This window comes from Scylla paramamosain, chromosome 15, assembly GCF_035594125.1.
Source record: "Scylla paramamosain isolate STU-SP2022 chromosome 15, ASM3559412v1, whole genome shotgun sequence".
Lineage (NCBI taxonomy): Eukaryota > Metazoa > Arthropoda > Malacostraca > Decapoda > Portunidae > Scylla > Scylla paramamosain.
This window is the reverse complement of record NC_087165.1, coordinates 21,939,034-21,962,449: the sequence shown is the minus strand read 5'-3', so window position 1 is coordinate 21,962,449 and position 23,416 is coordinate 21,939,034. Positions and strand designations below refer to the sequence as shown.

The 23,416-nt window shown below is 36.7% G+C and overlaps 1 protein-coding gene across 1 annotated transcript in view; it reads left to right on the top strand.

Moving 5' to 3' along the window:
* The window catches only part of LOC135107254 (protein unc-79 homolog), a 99,751-nt gene that overhangs the window by 54,404 nt on the left and 21,931 nt on the right, over window positions 1-23,416 (top strand). Inside the window, 20 exon segments of the mRNA XM_064016913.1 lie at window positions 4,221-4,357; window positions 5,517-5,579; window positions 5,582-5,640; window positions 6,135-6,357; window positions 7,129-7,294; window positions 7,886-8,072; window positions 9,369-9,437; window positions 10,297-10,378; window positions 11,789-11,958; window positions 14,079-14,214; window positions 14,668-14,782; window positions 16,333-16,428; window positions 17,073-17,369; window positions 17,996-18,120; window positions 18,535-18,643; window positions 18,903-18,979; window positions 19,696-19,789; window positions 20,813-20,909; window positions 21,554-21,679; window positions 22,519-22,659. Coding sequence (XP_063872983.1) covers window positions 4,221-4,357; window positions 5,517-5,579; window positions 5,582-5,640; window positions 6,135-6,357; window positions 7,129-7,294; window positions 7,886-8,072; window positions 9,369-9,437; window positions 10,297-10,378; window positions 11,789-11,958; window positions 14,079-14,214; window positions 14,668-14,782; window positions 16,333-16,428; window positions 17,073-17,369; window positions 17,996-18,120; window positions 18,535-18,643; window positions 18,903-18,979; window positions 19,696-19,789; window positions 20,813-20,909; window positions 21,554-21,679; window positions 22,519-22,659 — 2,569 coding nt within the window.

Below are 23,416 nucleotides of genomic sequence, written 5' to 3'. Positions count from 1 at the left end.
CTGTTAATGATAGCAAATAATATATTAACACCTCCTTAATGGAAGGCAGTCTAGAAAAGCAGGATTCAGGAAGAACTGAATAGTTCCTTCCCCTCTGCACCTTGTTTCATTATAGAAGCAAATACATACAGGAGGGATCCCCATTCCTGCCTCTCTGTGCATTTAAGAACATGCCAGGAATATGCAGACACTTAACACACACTTGAGAACATCAAGCATCTGTATATAGTCTATGGGTTGTGCTTGGCTGTACTTTTGATAAAGCAAGGATGTTGCACTTTAGGTAAAGCTGATAATAGTGATGGTGGTGAGCATGCATTGTTTAGTCTTATTAGCAAGATAATAGTGATATACAGAAGAGAGAGAGAGAGAGAGAGAGAGAGAGAGAGAGAGAGAGAGAGAGAGAGAGAGAGAGAGAGAGAAGGAATATGGAGGGAAATACAAAGAAAGGTTGAGAAGAAGAGAAAGAGAGGATGGAAGCAAAGAGAAAAAGGTGACAATGGAGGAAAAAAGACCCAAGATAAAAATGGAGAGAGAGAGAGAGAGAGAGAGAGAGAGAGAGAGAGAGAGAGAGAGAGAGAGAGAGAGAGAGAGAGATGCATGCAGGGTATAGTTCTGTACTGTGAGTACTCAGTTTTCCTTCCAAGCTTCCAGAAGTGTCCCTAATAAGTATTAATAACAGGTAAAGTCATGGGAGAATCAATTAATGTATAGGTCTCTTATCCTGAAGTATTACTATTTTCTCATCTGCTTACTCTGAAATTACTTCTGATAATCTTCCATAAACTGCATCCTTAAGAATGTGGATTAAATAGATTTTACACAAGCAGTAATCCTTTGTTATATTGGATTACAATATAGCAGACATTGCTTATAATGGACCATGGGGGCTATTTTTTCCTATCTTTTTTATGTGTCACTTATAACCAAAGTCAGTGTCAGAAACTTGTAATAGCACTTGTTGTCTATTTTTGTCCCTGATGATCTGAATTGTAGGGATGAAAGAGATGACATGAGGAAGGAAGAAGTGTGTGTGAATGTCTGCTGTGTTGTGTTGATCTACATCACCATCAAAGTGGCAACATACCAACAGATATCCATATTGGATATAAATTTATGATAGCATCACACCAGAACCTTTCCACTTATATCCCCTCAGTGTACTGAAATACTGACCAGTTGATGAGGAAGGTGAAATAAATCTGAGTCTTGGGAGAAAGGTGGTATGTTGAGAACTGAACCCAGGAACCAAGCGTGCAAGCCGAGCATGCTACTGCTTGAGCACCAGATGCAGCCACAGCTCAAGTGGAATTGAGGGGCTTCTTTGTTAGGGTTATTACATACACAATGGGACAGTCTGCCTGAAATGCCTGAGAAATTGTAGCAAAATTACCATATCTTACTCTTAAGCCAGGCAAAAAATAAAACCACTTTCACACTCTACAGCTTCTTACTATGATTGTTCAGTGCACAACACCATGAACTGCGGTCAGCTGAAGATTTCTATGCAGGCCTTTGCATAGCACAATTACAGTGAATCTGTTACCAATGTATGTATGGTGTCCTGCTGGTCAGGTCAATTGAACACATGGCTGCTGCTCTTTGATCATATTCTGCATATAAAAACTGCACTGATGCAACAAATTTTATATCATATGGCAAATAGCAAAATAAACACAGATCATCGAATATCTTATGTGAAGCAGAAACTAGCAGTATTGAACAAAAGCCTAGGTATTTAAGATAGACAAAATTTCACCATCTCTTTAATGAGAAGCAGACTGTGTATTTCACCTGGATTTTTATTTTTCTAGTAACAAAGAAAAGGACACCTTTGATAAATTTACCTTTTGTTGGTGTGTGATGATGCAGAGAGCTGTGAAGGCTCTCTCTGTGAAGCACTGTGTCATAGATATCTGTGGAGAGAAAGCAGAGAGTGTGAAAGTGGCCTAAGTTTCTTGTAAGATATTAAAAAAATAAATAGACCAAAGACTCTTTGGCGTTGAACACTCATGAATCATCTCACTTTTACTTATAACCATGGCCAAAGCAAACAACAAACCCAGTCCAGTGCTGATGAATACACCTGTACTTAAAATCACACATTGCACAGTTAATGCTCCATTTATGGGAAATTGATATACTACATAAATGAGGCTTATCCTTATAAAAGTAATTTTTCCTGTGCACAAACAGTGTTTTATAGCCACATCATATTCACACATCCTAATGTCAATGCAGACAGTGCACCGTGGCACTCATTCATCTAAAGTCCCTTTACAAACCACTCAGTGGACTTTACATGGCAAAGGTAATTTCTGAAATTATTGTATTCTAACCCTTTAATTTCATTTGTATCATACTAGACTTTCTATGAAACGATGAACCTGCTTAGGATTTAAAAGTCCATTATAACGAATGATTACTGTACATAAGTATGTGAAATATTTTCATCCTTTCAATACTTTTTGATTTTGTGAAGAAGATATGAACATAACTGGTTCGTTGATTTTTGGATACAATAAAGTCAGTACAACTACATAGCTGTCAAAAAAAAAAAAAAAATAAATAAATAAATGTAGAGCATTATATTATGAGAAAGGATGCCAGAAATTGTGTAATCTCATTTTTGCCTCCCAAACCTGAGAGTTGAAATCCATTCTTAGATCATATAGTCTTAGTTTTACTAGAGAATATTACTGACTTTCAGAATGAAACTCCTTTGGGGAACTCTCAGTGTGCATGAATCCAGTCTTAGTTAAGATGTCTTTCTCTAGCTGCAAACTTAGTGTCATTTTTGGGTAGAAGGTCATTATTAGTTTTCTGCATGAGTATCCTTATAGAAATAGACTGAGAAATTACTTAATAAGGATTCACCAAGAGTGATCTCATTATTTAGAAATACATGTAGCTCTTGCAGTACATCTTGGACAAATGTTTGTATAGTTTTCATGCAGTGTTCTCATTTTAAAAGAGATCATATAATCAGACTTGAACATTAAAGTATTTTCAGTAAATTCTTTGTAGAAGCTAAGTAGTTTTTTTTCTCTCTTTGTGCTCTCTGCCCCTTCCTTTATGTATTTCCTTCTCACTAATTCATTTTAATCTGTTCCTTTCTCAATACTTCATCTCTCTCTCTCTCTCTCTCTCTCTCTCTCTCTCTCTCTCTCTCTCTCTCTCTCTCTCTCTCTCTCTCTATCTCTATCTCTTACCCTTACCTCCTTCCTCCCTCCCTCTTCCTTTCCCTCCTTCCCCTGCATACACACCTATGTGGCAAAATGCTAGTTTCTCCTGCTTCTCCTCATAATGCAACTGCTGGAAGTTTATGTCTTACCTAACCTCACTTTCTTCCAAAGCTAACTAACCAACATTTACCACAGATGTAAAAGGAAAAAAATCAGAAAACCATAAGTAAGGCATCACCTGTATTGTCCTTCAAAGATGTCTTCTAGAGCTTAAAAATTATCACTCCCATGAGTGATGTCTTCTTCATTTTCTTCTTTTCCTTTAGGGTGCATATATATATATATATATATTTATATATATATATATATATATATATATATATATATATATATATATATATATATATATATATATATATATATATATATATATATATATATATATATATATATATATATATATATATATGATTTTCAGCATACCTTTTTAATATTTCTTGCACTGTGCATGACATTCCTTACCCTTGAGGAGTAGAAGAGAGCTTTAAATATTTGCTCTTAAAAAAAATTCTTCACTATCTTTCCATTTAACAATTTTGGTATTGTATCTAAATCCCTAACAATATAGATGAGTTAAGTATCCTCCATTAAGCTGTCATTTTAATATATGCTCACCTTAATAACTCTGGTCATTTCCATAAATTCCCTCACAGTTACTTCTTAGAAAGATTAAATATCCACTGCACTATTCAAAACTTTTCTTGCACTTTTCAAAACCTGTCAGATATATCAAAGAATAGTGTTCAAAGTTTACTGCATCAGTATTCAGACCACAATACAGTATAATATTCTATTATCCCTCACAATGTGTAACTTGAAACACAAGGAATTTCAATATAGAGAAATATATATATTGAATGCCTAGTTTGTGTCACATCAGAAACTCATGTCCAATAAGCTTTTAATGCTAGAGTAGGTGTGTGATGTTAGGTGGCTTGTCTTAACATGGTATTGAGAGGCCGCTGGGTGTTGCAGGGGACGGGGGGGTGCGATGTGGTGATGATGGCTCAGTGGTGCACCAGCTGCAGCGAGCGATGGACCTGGAAGAGACAGACAAGGACACACTTCACCTTCTTGTCTTCCTCTTCATGCAGTTCCTCTCACAGCCACATGTAAGTTCCTTTGCCTTCACCATATAATGTTCCAGCCTACTGCCCAATTCCTGTTCCTTCTTGTTGCATGGTGAGGGAACTTAAAAAATGGAATGTTGAATTATTTAGCATTTCCATTGTTGAATTTTATTATATATATATATATATATATATATATATATATATATATATATATATATATATATATATATATATATATATATATATATATATATATATATATATATATATATATTTTTTTTTTTTTTCTTTTTGTGGGTGTTGTAGAAAATCATGAAAGCAATTTGTTGCTCCCTATGTTATTCACTTTTCCTGCTCAGCTGTCTCTGTGCTAAATGTTAAATACAATTCTATTCTTAGTCTATTTTGTGCTTTGCTATTGGACATATTTAGTGAAATATAGAAAGCTGTTCAGGTTAGGAAGTTATTTTGCTAATTTGAATCTCATGACAGACAAAAAATAAAGTATGGGCTTTTCATTTATTAACTTATTGCAGTCAGCTGTAATTGGCTAATCATCATTCAGTTAATGAATGAAAAATGTTACTGGATAATTTTGATGTACAGTCAGGTTGCCACTAATGGTGGGGTTCAGTTCCACTATTAGCATGCATTAGATGCAATTTGCACCAGAGTGGCAGAAAATTATTGGTTCTGACCTGGCTGAGACAGGCCTCTCAAAAATTAAGTTAAAATATTTCCAGACTATCTATAACATTAGAATTTTTTATGCATGTAACTGAAAGTAATAAATACATAGGAGTTCATAAAGCACCAAGAGGATAATGAATGAAACCAATACAGTACAGTAACAATCATTAAAAAAACATGTTGAGCCATTGTTTACACACAGCTGATGAATGCTCACTGTGTATGAAACCAACTGTGGTGGCAGCAGCCTGTCCTTCTCACTGAACCAACATCATTGTGGGTGGCAGAACTGAAAGCGGTGGCAGCCCACTCACTCCTGTGACATTAGTGTTATCTTACTCCATGTTACAGACTTATCTCTGGCTTGTTGCAGCCCATCCCTGTGTTGGGCTTTTAGTTCTCAGTATTAGAGTTTGAATCGAAAACAAACTGACTTCCCTGTCAGGTGTAATTCACGTTAAAATATTGTAGATGATTTAGTTAAGTATTTCCTTAACACTTTCCCAAGGCTGGTGGAATTGAGGACAAGAGCAGTTTGAAGATGATGACCCTGGTCCTGCGCCACATCAGTGTGTGTTGATGGGCTTCAGTCCCCAGGAACAGTGTTTCTCCATCTCCCCCTCAAGACTCAGGTAAGGCCTGTTCACCTCACACAATCTAACTTTGCTCTCTCATCCACATCTCATTTATCATTCCTTCACTAGTTTAATTTCAGCTATAATCATACATGTATTTTTCTTCTATTCATTATCTTTCCTGCTCTCTCTCTCTCTCTCTCTCTCTCTCTCTCTCTCTCTCTCTCTCTCTCTCTCTCTCTCTCTCTCTCTCTCTCTCTCTCTCTCTCTCTCTCTCTCTCTCTCTCTCTCTCTCTCTCTCTCTCTCTCTCTCTCTCCACACACACACACACACACACACACACACACACACACACACATACACACACATGAAAATAAAAGTGAAAAATGGTAAAAAATGAAGGACTAAATGTGATGTATACCAGCATAGATGGATTGATACACAGAAAACTGGAATTACAAGACTATTTAAAAGAGAAAAATCCAAAGGTGATGTGCTTAATGAAACTGAGAGTAATCTGAGATTAAAGTAATTTCATCTTTTTTTGCAGATGTTCTCCAGTCTTCAATGCATTCCTTTCCAACTTACCACATGTACTGGACCACAACTTTAGCATGGGCAAACTTCTGCTGCCCACCTGCCTGCCAGTGCTGCAATTCTGTGCTGCACCTCACCGGGTGTTGGATCTTCGCTACCCAACTTTCAGTCTTTGGTGTCTTCAGCCACACCCACGCCGATACTGGCTCAAATCTGTGCTGACTTTTCTCTATAAAGTAAGACTGGCCAATCTAAGATTTTTTTTTTTTTTTTTTTTTTTCTTTTGTACTGGTTGAATGAAGGTAGACAAATTCTTACATAGGGATTTAACAAAGTAAATTTAACATGAAATAAATATCCACGAATTAAAAAGCAGCTTTGCAAAAATGAGATATTCCTTCCTGTTTCAGATCTATAGTCCATTCATATCCACCAAATATTTGAGGAAATGTAAAAAGAACTTGAATGATTTTGATTGCCATTTTGCAAACATAGGTGTCTGTTAAATAGATTCTATCAGTTGACACATTGTTTGGCATTCTAGAGCCTATAAGTAATGTCATTCACCTATGGTCATCTGCTGGCAACCTAACCCTAGTGTTTCTGTTAAGTTTTCTGACCATTTTCTTCCATCCCCTGTCCTTTTCCTTTTCTGCTTCTACACACCTGGCATTATACCATTGCATTATACCATTCATGCTTCCCAGTTTTCACTTTATAACTTGTAAAGCTTTCTTTAACTCCTCATTCTCTTCCTTGAGTTTCTTGATTTCTTCGCAGTACTTCTTGTTTAAGTCCACTATTTTTGTCACCTTTTCTCTCAGTTCTTTGTTTTCTTTTTCTTGTTCCATCTCCCTCTTTTTCATCTGTATGTGTGCATGTGTATATGTTTGTATATATGGTTTGTATGTCTTGGCTACTCCTTTTCATGGCGGTGTCTTCTTAGTATACTTGTATATGAATACATTTAAGTTCATGATTGCCAGCAAATGAGAAAAATGTATTAGTTCCAGACTTCTCTTCATCTCCAGTATGAATATGGACAACAGCAGTTGTCTTCCCAAGCCCTCTCACTGGTGCGCATTGTTCTCAATACTCTTGATAGTCACTTCCATCGCTGCCGCAAGGTGGATGACCCAGCGCTGTGTGGAGCCAGCTCAGCATACTCTCGAGGTAGGTCAGTAGGTGATAGGATGAACATGATAAATTAAATTTTGTTTTATTACTTTTAATATTTTAGTAAGATAATGCTTGAGTAACACAAAAATTTAATGATATTTGGTTTGTAGTTCACTCTTACAATTTAAGCATTTTTTGTCTTTTGAATTGCTCAGCTTCTGTCAACAAACATAGGCATATTTGTGATCTCATAAACTAGATGGCAATTTTTCCAGTTGAAGTGTACTCTTATATTTAGAAGAATTTGTTCATAGTTTTATATTGATTTACTTACACTGTCCTAAGTGAACACCACCACCAGTGAATTGTGCTTGCTGTGAGATTCTTAAAATGAAGGGGGAAGTAGTAGAGCTCAGGGATCTCCATGGAAGTAAAAGTCTGTCACTTCACGTTGACATTAAGCTTTGCCAGGTTTTTCACAATTATGAATATCTAATATAGTATCAGGTTTCAGGGCCACTTATCAGCAATAGGTTAATATTATCATTTAATTCAGAAATGACCAAATTACTTGAAAATAACACCACCTTACATAATCAGTTAGAATTTTACACAGTTCAGTTCACCATTTAATTTTTTGGACAGAGTTGAGCCAGGGGTCCATAGGTGGCAATGAAGGTGACCATGGAGGTGGTGGTGGTGGTGAGTCTCCGCCCCCATCGCCTGGCCTCCATCCTGCCCCTACTCGCTTCCATCCAACCTCTAGTGCACCACATCAGTTTTACTCCAACCATCGTTCTGCCTTTGTTCCCGTGGGTGGCCTGGACTCCAGGTTAGTGGGTTGTTGTAGAAGGAATCAAGGATCCTTGAGAAATACCTGTGGTGTGCAGAGAATGGATGGCAGAAATAAAGTAGGTGTGTATGTGAAATGAAATAGGTTAATAAAATGTTAACTGGACCAGATTCAGTAATCAAATTGTTAGTGGTAAGTCAATGGTGAGGTTTAGAAGAAGATTGTATGAATTTATGGAGATGATAGGTGAATATAGGTATGTATATTTTATACAAGTACTGGCTATTTTCTTGCACTTGATATATATATATATATATATATATATATATATATATATATATATATATATATATATATATATATATATATATATATATATATATATATATGATACAAATTAACTGGAGGAAACAGCCATGATGTTCAAGATTGTAAATTTAAAAGTAGCTGAACAAAATTTAACAGAAAATAATGGGTCCACTAACAGTTTTCAATTTACAATAATGTTCATCTGCTAATGAACTCTGCTAATCTGGTCAGTGGTGCAATGGAGTTGCACTTGCTTCCTATACAGTAAGCATGAAAGCTGAATAAAGAGATAGACACTGAAGCAGTGAATGCCTTGATATAAAAAAATACACTAAGGGAACTGAATCGATTCAGTTCATGAAGGATCAATATGATTTATGGTTCATCAAGTCAATTGAAATCATGCTAATTCAAGGCAATTCAGTCAATGATTTGCACCATCACATTTTTTCATCAGTCATGGCCATTCTGCCAATGAGTGAGCATCATGTTTTCAGATGACCTGATCAATTTAGTATCAGAGGGATGACTTACATGTGATCCTGTGCACTGACAGCAGGATGTAGTCAACTCAAAAAGCATTTTAAAATTGTTCTGTTTTCAATTTAAAGAAATTAAAAAAAAAATGGATTGTTTACCAAATCTGAGGGTAAATGCCCAAAGCTCCCAAATTCAGGTCTCCTAGTATTACATTCATGCACCTGTACTCTTGTTTGACACCTACAACTATGCTGCCTCAGCCATACCAACACCATTATTTCAGTGAGAGCCTCTATGTCCATACTCCTCAAAGGCAACCTACACACTACTGCCTGTTGATTATGACAATTTGACTCACTCATTGGGAACCATGTTGATTCAAAATGACTTGATTTAGATGATTCTCTATGTAGTGAATCAAATCAATTTGCTTGGTGTAAATCCAGCCTAAAGGAGAGAGAGAGAGAGAGAGAGAGAGAGAGAGAGAGAGAGAGAGAGAGAGAGAGAGAGAGAGAGAGAGAGAATTTAGGGTCCTCTCATTTTCAGGGGTATCCATGGGCATCTCAAGCTTGGTGGTGAAGAGTCTAGGAAACCAAGGAAGGCCAATGAACAAAGGTTGTATGCTTTTATCTATTTATCTATCTATCTATCTATCTATCTATCTATCTATCTATCTATATATATATATATATATATATATATATATATATATATATATATATATATATATATATATATATATATATATATATATATATATATATTATGGTGAGAATTTGTGATCTCCATGAATCTATGAAGTTAGGTGACCCTGTTTGTGGTTACTTTAAAAATAACCTTGATTTCTCCCATTTGTGACTCATTTTCAACAGTTTTGACATTGTTTGTGATATATTAGTATCAGTAGATCATTAATACTGTTGTTGCTAGATCTTATTAAGGAAAGGAAGGTTACATCATCAATTATAAGTACATCTAGTATGGATTGATGAGCAGCTTCAGGAATACTTTTGGTTGATGTGATCCACTTATCAATTGTGATGGAGGAGATATTTCATGGTCACTCAATGGACTGGTTTCAATTTGTGTAGGAATTACATAAGATAATAAATTAGACCCCAGTAATCATTGAAATATTGAATTCTTCTCTGTGTTTTGAAATTTCTTGTCAGAAAAAAAAATCAGCATACATCCATTCCATTGCTGATGTCATCTGACTGTAGATGTGGTAAAAGTGTACATTACTGGAAAATATTTAATTATGGTGATTTATGTTAACAATAGTGAATACATAAGAAGACAATTTCTTGTAACAATGGAAACAATATTTATTGGAAAGAAATAATAATTAATTGCAGTGATCTTAAGTTAGTAATGATGAACAAGTATCAGTACATGTAGAAGTGAATGTCCAATAGCAGTGGAAGTAATTCAGTATTTAGTCATGACAAGACAGCACATTTTCTTCCTACAGCCAAGGCCCAGATGGAGAAGAAGGAGAGGGGGAGCTGGAGGCTATTCCAGAGAGTCCCAAGACAGACACACCCAGCATGCAGGTGAGGCATGAAGGAGAGTCCTTAGTATTGTGGCAGTGTACAAGAGAAAATACTGATATTGTATGTTCACTATATTTTATGGTGTGATATAGAACATTTTTGGGTGGCTTGCAGAAAAGGTCTCCACACACTCATAGGAAGGCTTAATTGTTGATCCTCTTCTCATGAAGGACACATTAATTTATACATGATGGTAGGACAGCAAGATCATTAATAATCTGATGGCTAAGGCAGATGTATTGCCTCTCCATGCATAAACCAGTAATGAATTTCTTTTAACAAACATTTGCTTCATGAAGTGGAGTATCATGAACATTTTTTTATTTTATTTACATGATGATTTTTATCTACGTGATGCATAACAGAAATAAAAAAAAAGTCTATCAAGATTGTCACTTATTTTGAGTGGCAGCCAGAGTAGCAACCAGTGATGTGAAGTGGTGGTGGTGAGATGCTGATTTATTGTTATCCTATCTGTCTTGATGCACATGCCTTTTTCCCATCTGCAATACGGTATACTAATCATCCATACAAGTATGTACTTTTAACCAAACAAAATGAGGTGCCGCGTAGAGAAGTGAGAGATGCACCAGTTTTTAAAAATGTCAGAAATCGCAGTTGAAGTTTTCACAGCTTCAAACTGCAATATTTTTGTTGTTCTCAAAGCTAGAACCACCATTTAAAAAAAATAATGAAGCTTGTGTAAAGATAAAACTGCCCACATTATGTACAAGACCGCTCACAGTCAGATGGCATTGTTTTACAATTCCAACACAGACATAAATGCAAATAATTAGTCAACAGCCAGCACAGTGCACACTGAAGGGTGTAGCAAGGAGGACTGGTGTATCTACTCTCATGCAGAGATGCCATAAGTCAGAACACAGTGCAAATTGTTGAAATTAATGTCACTTAACATGATCACTCGGAATAAACTCGTTAAAAATCATCACTAATCAAAATAAAAAGTATAACAAACAAAATTACGTCAAACCAGCTGATAAAGATAAGAAATAAAGTTTATTATTATAAAAAACATTTTAAAGATCAGCGGGACATTGCAACTGTGCCACTGCCTCCCACCACATTGGGCACTTACACCATTCCTCCATGCTAGCATGTCAAGCCAGCCTCTGTCATGCCAGATGCTCAAGTAAAAGTTTATACCTTATTTCCACTGTTGTTTTGGGTAAGTGACTTGCTTGGATGAAAGAGGAAGGATCAAAATAGTATTACATGGTCATAACTCCAAACCCCCAAGACTGGTGCTTACCCTTCTTTTCTGTGCACACCTCATATTTTCTTGAACTTTCTAATTGCAGCCCTTCCTACTGCATACTTTTAGTCAGGCACTCCTCCACTGCACACCCCCTTTGTTATGCTTTTTCCTTCTTTGTCTTTCCCCAACAGGAATCGTTTGGAGAGACAGAGGTGTGTGAGGGTCTGGTTGGGGACCCCCACCATTCTCATGCTACTACTGCCACTGCCTCTGTAGTGGTGCCACCAGCCCTCAGTGCCCGTGCTGTTACTTCTGTCATGGCCTCCCAAATTCAGGCATTTGATGAGTCTTTCACTGTCAAGTAAGTGTTGAGTCATCCCTGTTCATTGTGGCACTACAACTTCATGATGACTATTATGCTCTGAATTTCTATTATTTATTTTATTCTTATTTAGTACCACTTACATAAAACAAAATATATTCACAGGCCTTGAAAACTCATATAAGTAGAATTCTACCAAGAGCAAGGTCAGAACTAAGAAAATCACAGAAAAATTACAGGAAATTTAATAACAGTATTTTTCATACTAAAATCTGGTTTAATTTAAAATTGTTTTCCCTCCTTATTTTCAATTTTCAGTTTATATATATATATATATATATATATATATATATATATATATATATATATATATATATATATATATATATATATATGTATATATAGAGTAGAGTTTTGATTCGTACTTGCATTTTTTATAACATTAAAAAAATAATCTTCTGAGCAGTACAGTTTTTTTTTTTTATTTGCATTTTCTATTATATTTTTATTTAAACTTGTTTCCTCTTCTTTGCAGATCCTTACTTACTCATTTCTGGTTATTGTGTATGTATTCCATAAGCTGGGTTCTCTTTGAGTGTGTGTTTGAGTGCGTGCAGATACCTTGTTATATTTACCCAGTTATTAAATATAAGACATGAGCTATGATACACTCATATGGTGCTGAATTTATACCTATGTTTATTTAGTCTTTTCTTGATTTCATGTACAAATGGCTCCCTTTGTGATGAACCTGCTTTCCTAACTATGCAGTGGTACCTCTTGATTCAAACTTAACTGGTTCTTTTAGGGTGTTCGAATTGGGAATGTTCAAATTGAGAATCAGTATATCCTATTCAAATTAATGTAAAAAAAAATAAAAATAATAATCTATTCCAGCTCCCAAAATCACTGGATTTATTCTGTGCTTTAAACATAGAATGGAATGAAAATAACCTAATTTATTGAAAAAATACAGTAAAAGAAAACATGAAATACTGTATATTTTGGTGTATAAGATGGCACTTGAATCATATTAAAAAAGACAAAAAGTGGGTCATCAGCTGCATTAGATACAAAAACAATGACCTTAAAATTTTATGCGAAATACTATTGTAAATAAACTCCAACCTCAAAATAGTGAGTCATTGAAAGTTTCTGGTGTCTTCAGTCTTGAAAACATTTGTACTGTACACAATTTTTATTTTGTACTAAAAGAAGAAAAAGAAAGAAGAATGGAGAGGAAAGCAACAATAGGAGGAACATACTGGGAGGGAGAGTAGTACATGGGACAAGAAAGTGAACGTGAGAGAGAGAGAGAGAGAGAGAGAGAGAGAGAGAGAGAGAGAGAGAGAGAGAGAGAGAGAGAGAGAGAGATGGAAGGAGGGAGGATGGGTGGGTGGGAAAGATAGAAGGAGGAAGGATAATTTGAGGGATGAGGGAGAGGGGCAGGCAAGGAAGGGGGGACTGAATGAGTGACGTCATTTGAACGAGTGTTCGTGTTTGAATTGGTAGACAAAATATGTTTGCCAACTGTGTTTGAATTGGGAGTCGTTTGAATTGAAGGAAGTTTAAATCATGAGGTATGACTGTATTTCTAACAAAAGTGACATCCATCATCTTTTTTCATCATAGCTGTCATTAGCTAGAGGTGCCTTTGACATGTGTCTTGGGCCTGCCTTCTTCCTCTCCCTTCCCATCCATTTTCCCATCCCCCATGCTTCTCACACCTTCTTTACATCTCTCTCTCTCTCTCTCTCTCTCTCTCTCTCTCTCTCTCTCTCTCTCTCTCTCTCTCTCTCTCTCTCTCTCTCTCTCTCTCTCAGGAAATTAAATTTATTTCATAGAAAAAAAAACTTCTAATAACAGGCCAGTTACTGAAACAAAGGTGGGTATAATGTAATCTAAGTTGTTGCTTAGACTCAGGATAGGAGAGGCAAGACAGCATCTTTGATCCTTTACTTACCCATTCCTTCTCACTCTGTTTCTCTCATGTCTCTCGAGAAGTTAGTCCATAGACTTTCTAAGTAAAAGCCCAACATGGATGGGTTGTCCACTCCTTAAGATTATGTGCTTCTTCTGATGTGTTGGATTAACAAGTTATCTGTAATAAGTTTTGTATTTGTCTCATCACTCAGACATTTTATTATTTACATCAACAGGATTCACAATGTTGAGCTTGCTCCACTGCAGCCAGAAACAGGAGCAGCAGCAACTGGGACAACTGGGAGTAACCAACACCACCGCCATCACCACCACTACCCTGAGGCTGAGCACACATACATGTCCAGTCATGAGGTGCAGTAGCCAAGAGAGGCAAAGGAGAGAATGTGGCATCAGCAGTCATATCATATAGTATCATGTTTCTACAATATAGAAATTAGCCCTGAGCTTGTGGTTACTCTTTCTTGTATTCTGTTTACCAGCTATTTAAACTTATTTGTTCTCTGTGGTGGCACACATGTGTGTGCTTGGATGGGCAGTGATTATATTACAACACGAGTCTTGACTTTGACGTCAGTATTTTTAATATATTTATCACATTTGTTGTTATATTTTGTATGATCTCTTGTATCAGTTTTCTTCATTTTATTATTAATTGTAAAAGAGTATTAATGTATCTGCCCTGCTTAAAGAGAAACAACTTCCTTTCCTTACCCTAGAAGACATCTTTCTTATTAATTTCTTTGTTCTCCTTAATTCACATGCTGTCAGCATGTTTTTCACACACTTTTAATACATCTCTTGCAGAGGCCATCTCGGGTAGAGACAAAGAAAATTCATCAAGCCACCAGTAGCAGTAGCAGCAGCAGCAGCTACCTTTCCCCAAAGGCCATTCCTACCCACATGTGGGCTCCTTCCTCAGGTGAGCTCTTGGTATATGAAGGCCAGGATGAAAGGTTATGTGGCATGTCTGGAGAGAATACCATCCAGATTAGTAATACAAGGAAGTGGAAATAACATTGGGTGATATATAGTATTAAAACAATCTGATTGCTATGATTTTTTTTTAGTCTTTATCCCCTCTTGGTTTATATCATTGGACATATTTATTTACTCCTTGTGTGTGTGTGTGTGTGTGTGTGTATTTATTCAATTTACCTAGTTGTATTGTTCAGGGCACGAACCAGAGCTCACTTTGTTCAGTTTCCATAACCATAATTATTTAGTTTCTCTTTAAATGTGTACACTGTTTACTGCAACCACCTCTTCCTTCAAATCATTCCAGATTTCAATAGTCCTACACGGAAAGCTGTATTTTTTTATGTCGCTTGAACATCCACTCTTCCTTATTTTCTTCCCATGCCTCCTCGTCTGTCTCTCTCTCTCCTCCATCTGCTGTACCAAGTCATTTCGGTCTATTCTTTCTGTATTGTTTGCTAATTTGTACATTGTTATCAGGTCTCCTCTTTCTCTTCTCTCTTATAGTATTGGTAAACCCACCTGTTCAAGTCTTTCTTCATAGCTGAAGTCTTTCAATTCTGGTACCATCTTTGTCACTATCCTCTGTATTCTTTCCAGCTTCTGTTTATCTTTTTTTCTATATAGAGCTTAAACAACTGCTGCATATTCCACTTTTGAACGTATCATGCTTGTTATAATTTTCTTCATCATTTCTTTACCTGAATAGTTAAACAGCACAGTGTTTGTTAACAAGCTGTATGTAGAGGTGAATACCCTGTTTGTGTCTTTCATGTGATAGTATGTCCTGAATCATTACTTCCAAATCTTTTTCTTCATTATATTTCATTATTATTTCTTCTCCCATTTTGTACTTCCATGAAGGTCTCTTTTTACTTTTTCCTATTTCCAACATGTGGCATTTTTTGGCGTCAAATTCTAGTTTCCATCTTTGGCTTCATGAATGTATCTTGTCAATATCCTTTTGTAACTCCTTGCAGTCATTTTCATCCTTTATTATTTTCAATGTGTGTGTGTGTGTGTGTGTGTGTGTGTGTTGGCACTAATATTAAATATTAGTGCCAACGCACATTGCCTTGTGGCTCAGTGGCAAAGGGACCGAGTCTGTGTTGGCTGTCATGGGTGACAGAAGTTCGAATCCTACTATGGGGCTGGTCACCTCTGGGATTTTCTGCTGATAAGTGGGGCAGTTACTGTCTCCCCAGACCAGGGGGATGGGGTGTGTGATGTGTGAGGTCACACACACACACACACACACACACACACACTAGTGAGTAATGGATGTAGATTTCAAGAACAGAAACATCTTTAGTTCAGTGAATTGTTGATCTTGAGCCACACAGAACTCAAGGTACGGATGCACTGAAACAATTAAGATTGAGAGATTCAGACGTACTTGAGTTAAGGAATCAGAAACATGATGGTAAAAAAGGCAGAGCAGTGGAGCATATTAAAGACTAATCTTCCTTAATCCATATAATTCTTCTTCACCAGTTAAGGGTTTCCGTCCCATTGACCCACAAAGCTACACAAAGTACAACCCTGATGCTGCATCCTCCTCTCATGAGCGTCTGTTGCCAGTTGGGCTAGGTGAGTACAAAGAGACATTCATGAGAGCCGGGTTGATCAGAACTCATCTATTTGCTATTTGCATGTGACAGAATCATTATTTTTCTAGCTCATTAACCAACTGTTGTCCAGGCTATATATCTGCTAGTCATGCCACTTGTGTTTGGATTCAATGAATATGGAGACTGTTTATACAGTCTCCATATTCATTGAATCCAAGTAGTGTATGGACTGGTTATGTAACAAAGGTAGCAATAAAGAAAGAGCAGGAAGTAATTTATTTATGGAGAAGACCATCTCTTGGGGGAGGTAAAGGAAGTTAAAGCATCACATATGCAATATTTAGCTATGAAGAAGAACCTAAAGCAGTTAAAAGATATAAAGTTTACTTTGTCCATTTGTTTTTAAAAATCTTTTGCAGATTTTAGCCAGAGCACTTACATGTGACACCAGTCTATAAATCTGTGTTTCTTCTTTAATCTCTCCTTTATAAATTGACGTGATGTTTTTCTTCCATTCACATGGGATTTTGTTTTCATGTAATAGATTTTTGCAGCTAGTTGCTCTTCTCTTAGTTTCTTTACTGATTGAAAGCATTGTATGCATCTTGTGCCTCCTGCCATATGAAGTTTGCTGTCATTTCACTACTACTTTTTCTTGAACAGGCTCAGAAAAATGCACCACATCAGAGTCTGGGTGTGGGCTGCAGGAGGCAACAGTAAGGGAGGGGGAGCCACAGATGGGTCGTGTGGTGGTGCAGGAAGCTCCCAGACTGGAGGAGGCTGTGGTGTCCAAGGTCACAGTGGAGGAAGCAGTGGGAGTTCAGCAGGCGAGGGTTGAAATGAAGCAAATAGTCAGTGTGGATCCTCGCCATGCCAGAGTCACAGGAGAGGATGTTGCCACCTTCCGCCACCACTGCTCCCCACAGTCTCCACTTTCTCTCATGGACTTGATGACACTAGGTAAATGAATAAAGGTTGCATGTATCACTCCTCTTTGCCTCAAGGTTTATTTTACCATGGAGGCTCCTCTGATTCTATGCTACATTGCATCTTGATCATTATTTTTGTTACCATCGTTTTATTGTTGTGCTGTTTATTTTACCATGGAGGCTCCTCTGATTCTATGCTACATTGCATCTTGATGATTATTTTTATTACCATTGTTTTATTGTTGTGCTGCCTTATACTTGAAATACTGCTTATTTCTTATTTCCTGTTTTGAGTACAAAGGAAAGAGCAAATATATGTCAGTGTTATGAGAGCAAAAGTTAGTAGTATAGTAGTAAATTTGTCAAGGTAAACATGAGAACAAAGGATCTACCTGTTATAGATTAAGGATCATTTTATTATATTTATTTTTCTCATTGCTCTGCTACTTAAATGCATTGTAGTGAAGAAAGTTTTTATCTGCATCTCTTGATTCTAGGCAGAAATGATGCTAGATTTTCATTGTATGATTCTTTGTTCAGCAAATGTGCTTTGGCATATGGCATATTTTATACCTAACTAACAAAATGAGACCAGGGGGTGCATGTTGCTTTAATTCACTCAAACTTACAACAGTCAGTGATGTCTTTATCTTCCAGGATCACCAGTTGAGGTGGATGAGCATGGAGCAGTTGTGGACTCTCCAGGAACCAAGGCTATTTCTCCCCCCAATGCACTAGAACTTCCCACCCCTGAGAGGCTACTGCCAGTGGGTGGAGAAAAGGTGGGTGGTTAATTCCTCTCAGTACTATTATGACAAACTTTTCTTCATATTATTATTTTGAGGCATTTGAGGCACCACAAAGTTATAGAAAAATTATCCTGTCACACTTGGTGATGAATGTAAATTGTGAGAGATGCATTAGGCATGATGGGTGCCATTATGTTCATTGTGACATCCTCTATGAGCCATTTCCAAAACAGTCACAAAAGAGAAACCAGTAAAGTCCTCAGATGAATATTCCCTTGACCTCTGGAGAATAAATGTTCCAAGAAATGGCTCATCTTTACTTTGCCTTTCTCAGCATCATCCACTTTAACTATTTCATTGCTATACCAATTTCCAATTGTTTAAACTGGATTATTGTGAATGATACCATTCATCTTTATTGTTATAACTCTGTTTCATGGTTCACAGACTACACCAAGCAGGAAACTGGATGATGGGCAGCCAGGGTCCATTCTTGAAAGAGTTTGGCAGGCATTTGGTGATTGGGCCAATGGCAGCAACAAGTCACAAGGTCAAAGTGAGTTTTTCATTTGTGTTGTGTCATCAAAGTCATTTTTCTTTATTGCTAGGGATTAGCACAGTAGTAAAACTTTATGTTTATATATAAAAAAATGACAGTCATCTTTATTAAGCTAGTAAATCATGTGATCCTATTACTTTACCATAAAACAAGTATTTGATTTAAAATGTTTTCACTAGATTGTGATGAGAAATGCTCCATCTCGGAGGTCTAGATAATATGTGTATTTATTTTTTCCCATTTTACTTTCCCACAGGCAGTGACTGTGAATTGCAAGAGGTGGTTGCTCATCAGGAAGTTCAGAAGGAGACTCATAAGACTCTTAAACACAAAGTAAGGTGCTATCACACCTCTGCTTTAGATTGTACATCTATATATTTCTCTTTTACTTGCTATCACTTTTGTTTAGAACTGCAAACTGAATTTTATCCAACAATCATTGATCTCCATTATACATTTTCACATGAAAATTCCTTTTCAGAAATACTTAACTGAGAAATTTACCATTACCTGCACTGTGTACATGCTGTGAACTAAAAGAATAGCTTTTCATGATATTTGAGAATGAAAAGATATCATTAGTCCAGAGGCAGAGGCAGTATACTTAGACAGTTTTTCTGTTTGACTTTACCAGAACCTTTCACAGGCTGGTAAATAAGAATGTTACTTTCCTTTTATTGTGCTTAGCTTGTGATTGTGAAATCACATAAAAAGTGATGACTATCATCTCTGATTCTATTTTAACATTGAGCACAAAGTGATAGCTGTTTTGGTTTGCATCATCAGGACTGAGCAGACAGTTTAATTTGCATTATCAAGAACTGAAGAGCTGAAGAAAGGTTGTGTGATGATAGAATTTTAAAAAAATTTATGCCGACACTTATTTAATCTACAATTACCATAGGAGCTTCAAGTGTGCATTGGTTATAAACTTTAGATTCTTAACAGTGAATAAGAATCAGTGAATGTGAAAGAGTTTTTTTTCTTTGGTGCATTTGATATTGTTTTCTACATATTGTATGAAGATGTTGAACATCTTTGTCCTACAGATCACTGGAGGCAAGGGAGCAAGTGCTGAGACCAACACTTCAACAGAGGATGCCACAGATACCTCCAATTCAGGCACTACAACAACTAACTCAGGTGAGACTTTGGTTGTCTACTTTGACAAGTAGTTTCTCCTTTAAGGCAGAAAATGTTACCCATCCAGTACGTTTTGCAGAAATATAGGTGGTGCATCTTGCATCAAAGATATAGAGTGAAAAATATCAGAAATTAAAATTTTCCAAGCACTGATATGACACTACAAATGGAAAACTCCATTACTTGTATTAACCTTAGCCAGACTAAGTTACATTCTTTGGGTGAGTGGTAAAGTTATCTATATTGTGAGAATATGGTTGACTCTGCTATGCAAACTAGAAATTCCGAAAGCATTAAGTATGAAAGGAACTTAAGTAAAGCAAAATGATTACTGTGTCACCCAGAGTTGTCCATTCTTCCAATCTTATTCATAGACTATACTGCACTAAGTGTAGACAGAAATGCATGAGCACTATGAAGGTGAAGAAATTGTATGGGAATACATTCATAGGACCTTTATTTGTTGCAAGGATAATATCTGTGCTGATTTTCAAGCAAATAAATAAGTGATAATTTGTTTGTTTCTAGTGATCAGTTACAAAACTAATCTGTAAACTTCATGATGATTATTAGTTGTGATTAGGCAAGCTATGGTGAGACCTTCAAGGTTGGGTTGCTCTCATCTGAGCTGCAAGTTGAGTGCCAAAACACACCTTTCTACTGATGTGCATTATTGTGGCAGTGGAGGAGACATCACAATGAATGTCTCATCCATAAAGTGTAGGTGGTAATGCTATTTTCATCTCACTACTACATGCTTAATTTGCAAATTGGAATTTAATTTCACACACTGGAAAAAAAATCAAATGACAGGTGGTGATAATTGCCAGATGTTACTGTTTAGAACATTCTGTCAGATATTACATCACCACTTTGAGCATTTGTACATTTGCTGTATGTGATATCTTAAAGGATAAAGTGAACAAGAAAATATACATGTGAAAGGTTTGGTTGTATGCCTAATGAAATATTTTAGATATGGGTTATACATGATACGAAGCTAATAATAGCTAACGTTGCCAGGGCCTGGCGATGTGTCTCTGGGAAAGGTGCTGAGTGGACGGACCAAGCCACTGAATGAGGAAAGTGAGGATGAAGGCAAGAAGGAAACCTTCTGCTGGTAAGTCCATTGCTACTGCTCCATTGCATCCAACACACCATCATCCTGAGACTGTGTATGTGTGTGTGTGTTTGTGTGTGTGTTCTTAACTAATTATGTTATTACAAAATTGAGTCAAGCTCATAATGTTCCATCTTTTAAAGTTAATTTGTCATACTTATTTTTAAAGCTGTGAATGTTCCTTTCTCATACAACCTCGTCAGAGGTTGTGTGAGAGCCAGTACTATTCTGATTTTCCTTGAAATGACTATTGCTTCCTTGCCAGAGTTCTATCTCCCTGTGCAGAACACATAACAGAGCCTCATGACTTCTGGTATCTAATAAAAAATATCACTAAAAATTTTTCTTCATCTTTCCCCCATCTGTTTCATCCAGATGTCTCCACTGACAGCTCCATTATCTCTAAAGCTGAACTTTCCCCTGAGACCTTTGCCGACAACTCCATACTGGATGATTCAAGGCTTGTTCCTCATGCATTTCTCCATCTGACTCTCCTCCTGTCCTCTCTCTCTCTCTCTCTCTCTCTCTCTCTCTCTCTCTCTCTCTCTCTCTCTCTCTCTCTCTCTCTCTCTCTCTCTCTCTCTCTCTCTCTCTCTTTTATTCATGTCATTTTCTGTCTACCTTCACTATTTATCCTTTTCTAGGAGTGAAAGGAATGACATCTCCTTACATGGAGCCAGAATTTCTAATGAGACTACTCAGGGACCTCCCCCACCACCCTCTATCAAACAGTCAGCTCTTAGAGTGGGAGATGACTGCATGGTGTACAGGTATGTCCTAGTATGTCACACAAGTGTTAGGAGTTATTCTATTACAAAATTGTTAACGTTATTCTCTCTAATATATAACAGATGCAGGTTATATTATTACGGTTACTAAACATCCCCCTTTCCAAACAACTCAATTTTTGAACAGAAACTTTAACTCATAATTGCTTTGGTTTCCATACCATAATTCGGTTTTCAAACAGGGTAACTTGATTTCAAATGCAATAAGGCATAGCTAAAGCTGCAATTTATTGCTTATTTATTGTTTCTATAAATATTTCCTTTGTTTTTATATATTTGGAGGAGAGACACAGAGTAAGACAGTAATTCAGTCTTTTAAATAATTTAAATGTGATCATGTTGTAGAGCCAGGGTTACTGTATCATGAAATTTTGTCTACTAGTGTAGAAATATTGTAATATTTGACAGCTAGAGCATGGAATAAATTTCTGTAGTTATTTTTTTTTTATTTATTTATTTTTTTTTTTTGGTTTTCAAACATTTTGGATTTTGAACAGCATTCAGGAACGAATTATATTCGAAAACTGAGGTTCAATTGTATTTTGTATATTTTTCAATTCTTTTACATTTTTCATGCATATGTTTTAAGATTTATGTTTTTCCCTGGCTCAGTTTTATGTATATCATCATTATTTCATGGTACTGTACTTGCCTTATATTTCTCTTTGTGTCAGTAAGTGTAGTGTGCTTGGTAATAGATACCTATTTTGTTATTAGAATAAGAAATCCTTTATCCCTTTCTCATTCATACATACTTCCTTCTTTCTCCATTATGCATGGCTTATTCTTTCCCTTTTCTCCATCCCCTTCCTCTTCCTCAGATGCATGGAGTGTGGAGAAGTACTGGAAGAATTCTCAAATGACGATCTTGGCCTCTGCATCATCATCCTGTCAACCTTTGTGTACCGGCAGCCAGGCCTTGCTGCTCCACTCCTCCCCAGAATGCTCAAGACTGTTGCAAGGTAGGGAAGGGAAGCAGGGGTGAATATGTATACAAGAAAGAAAGTGTACAGGCAGATAATAAAATGAAACAAACAAGTAATAGAAAAAAATATTGTAGTCACATTGTAATAGTACTGTTTCAGAAGCAGTGATGATTGGGAACAAACTTTCTTGGGTTGTAATTCAAATGGATTGCATTTCACACATAAAGTTGTAAGTTATCATACTTTATAGCTAAATGTAGTACCAATGGCAACTATTGAGCTAAGTTGCTTGTATTGGATTACTACAAAAACTACCATATTTGCCGGCATATTAGATGCACCTCTGCATGAGACAGGAAAAGAGAATACTTATTTCTCAGTAATTCCTCTCTCTCTCTCTCTCTCTCTCTCTCTCTCTCTCTCTCTCTCTCTCTCTCTCTCTCTCTCTCTCTCTCTCTCTCTCTCTCTCTCTCTCTCTCTCTCTCTCTCTCTCTCTCTCTCTCTCTCTCTCTCTCTCTCTCTCGAGTTCTTCACTCACTCCTCACCGTTGCTGCTTATATATATTCTTTCTACTTCCTCCCTGTCCTCCCATCCTCCTCTTTCACCCTTCCTCCACTTTCTTGCCCCTTGTACTCCTTCCCTAGTTATGTTCCTTCCTCCTCTTCTTCCTTCCCTCTCACTTCCTCTTTCATCCTGTCTCAAACCTCCCTCCCTGTCACTCCCCCTCTCAGTTATCTGTCAGAGATAAGGGACAAGGGAGAAGAAGGGAGAGGAGGGCAGGGAAGGGGATGAA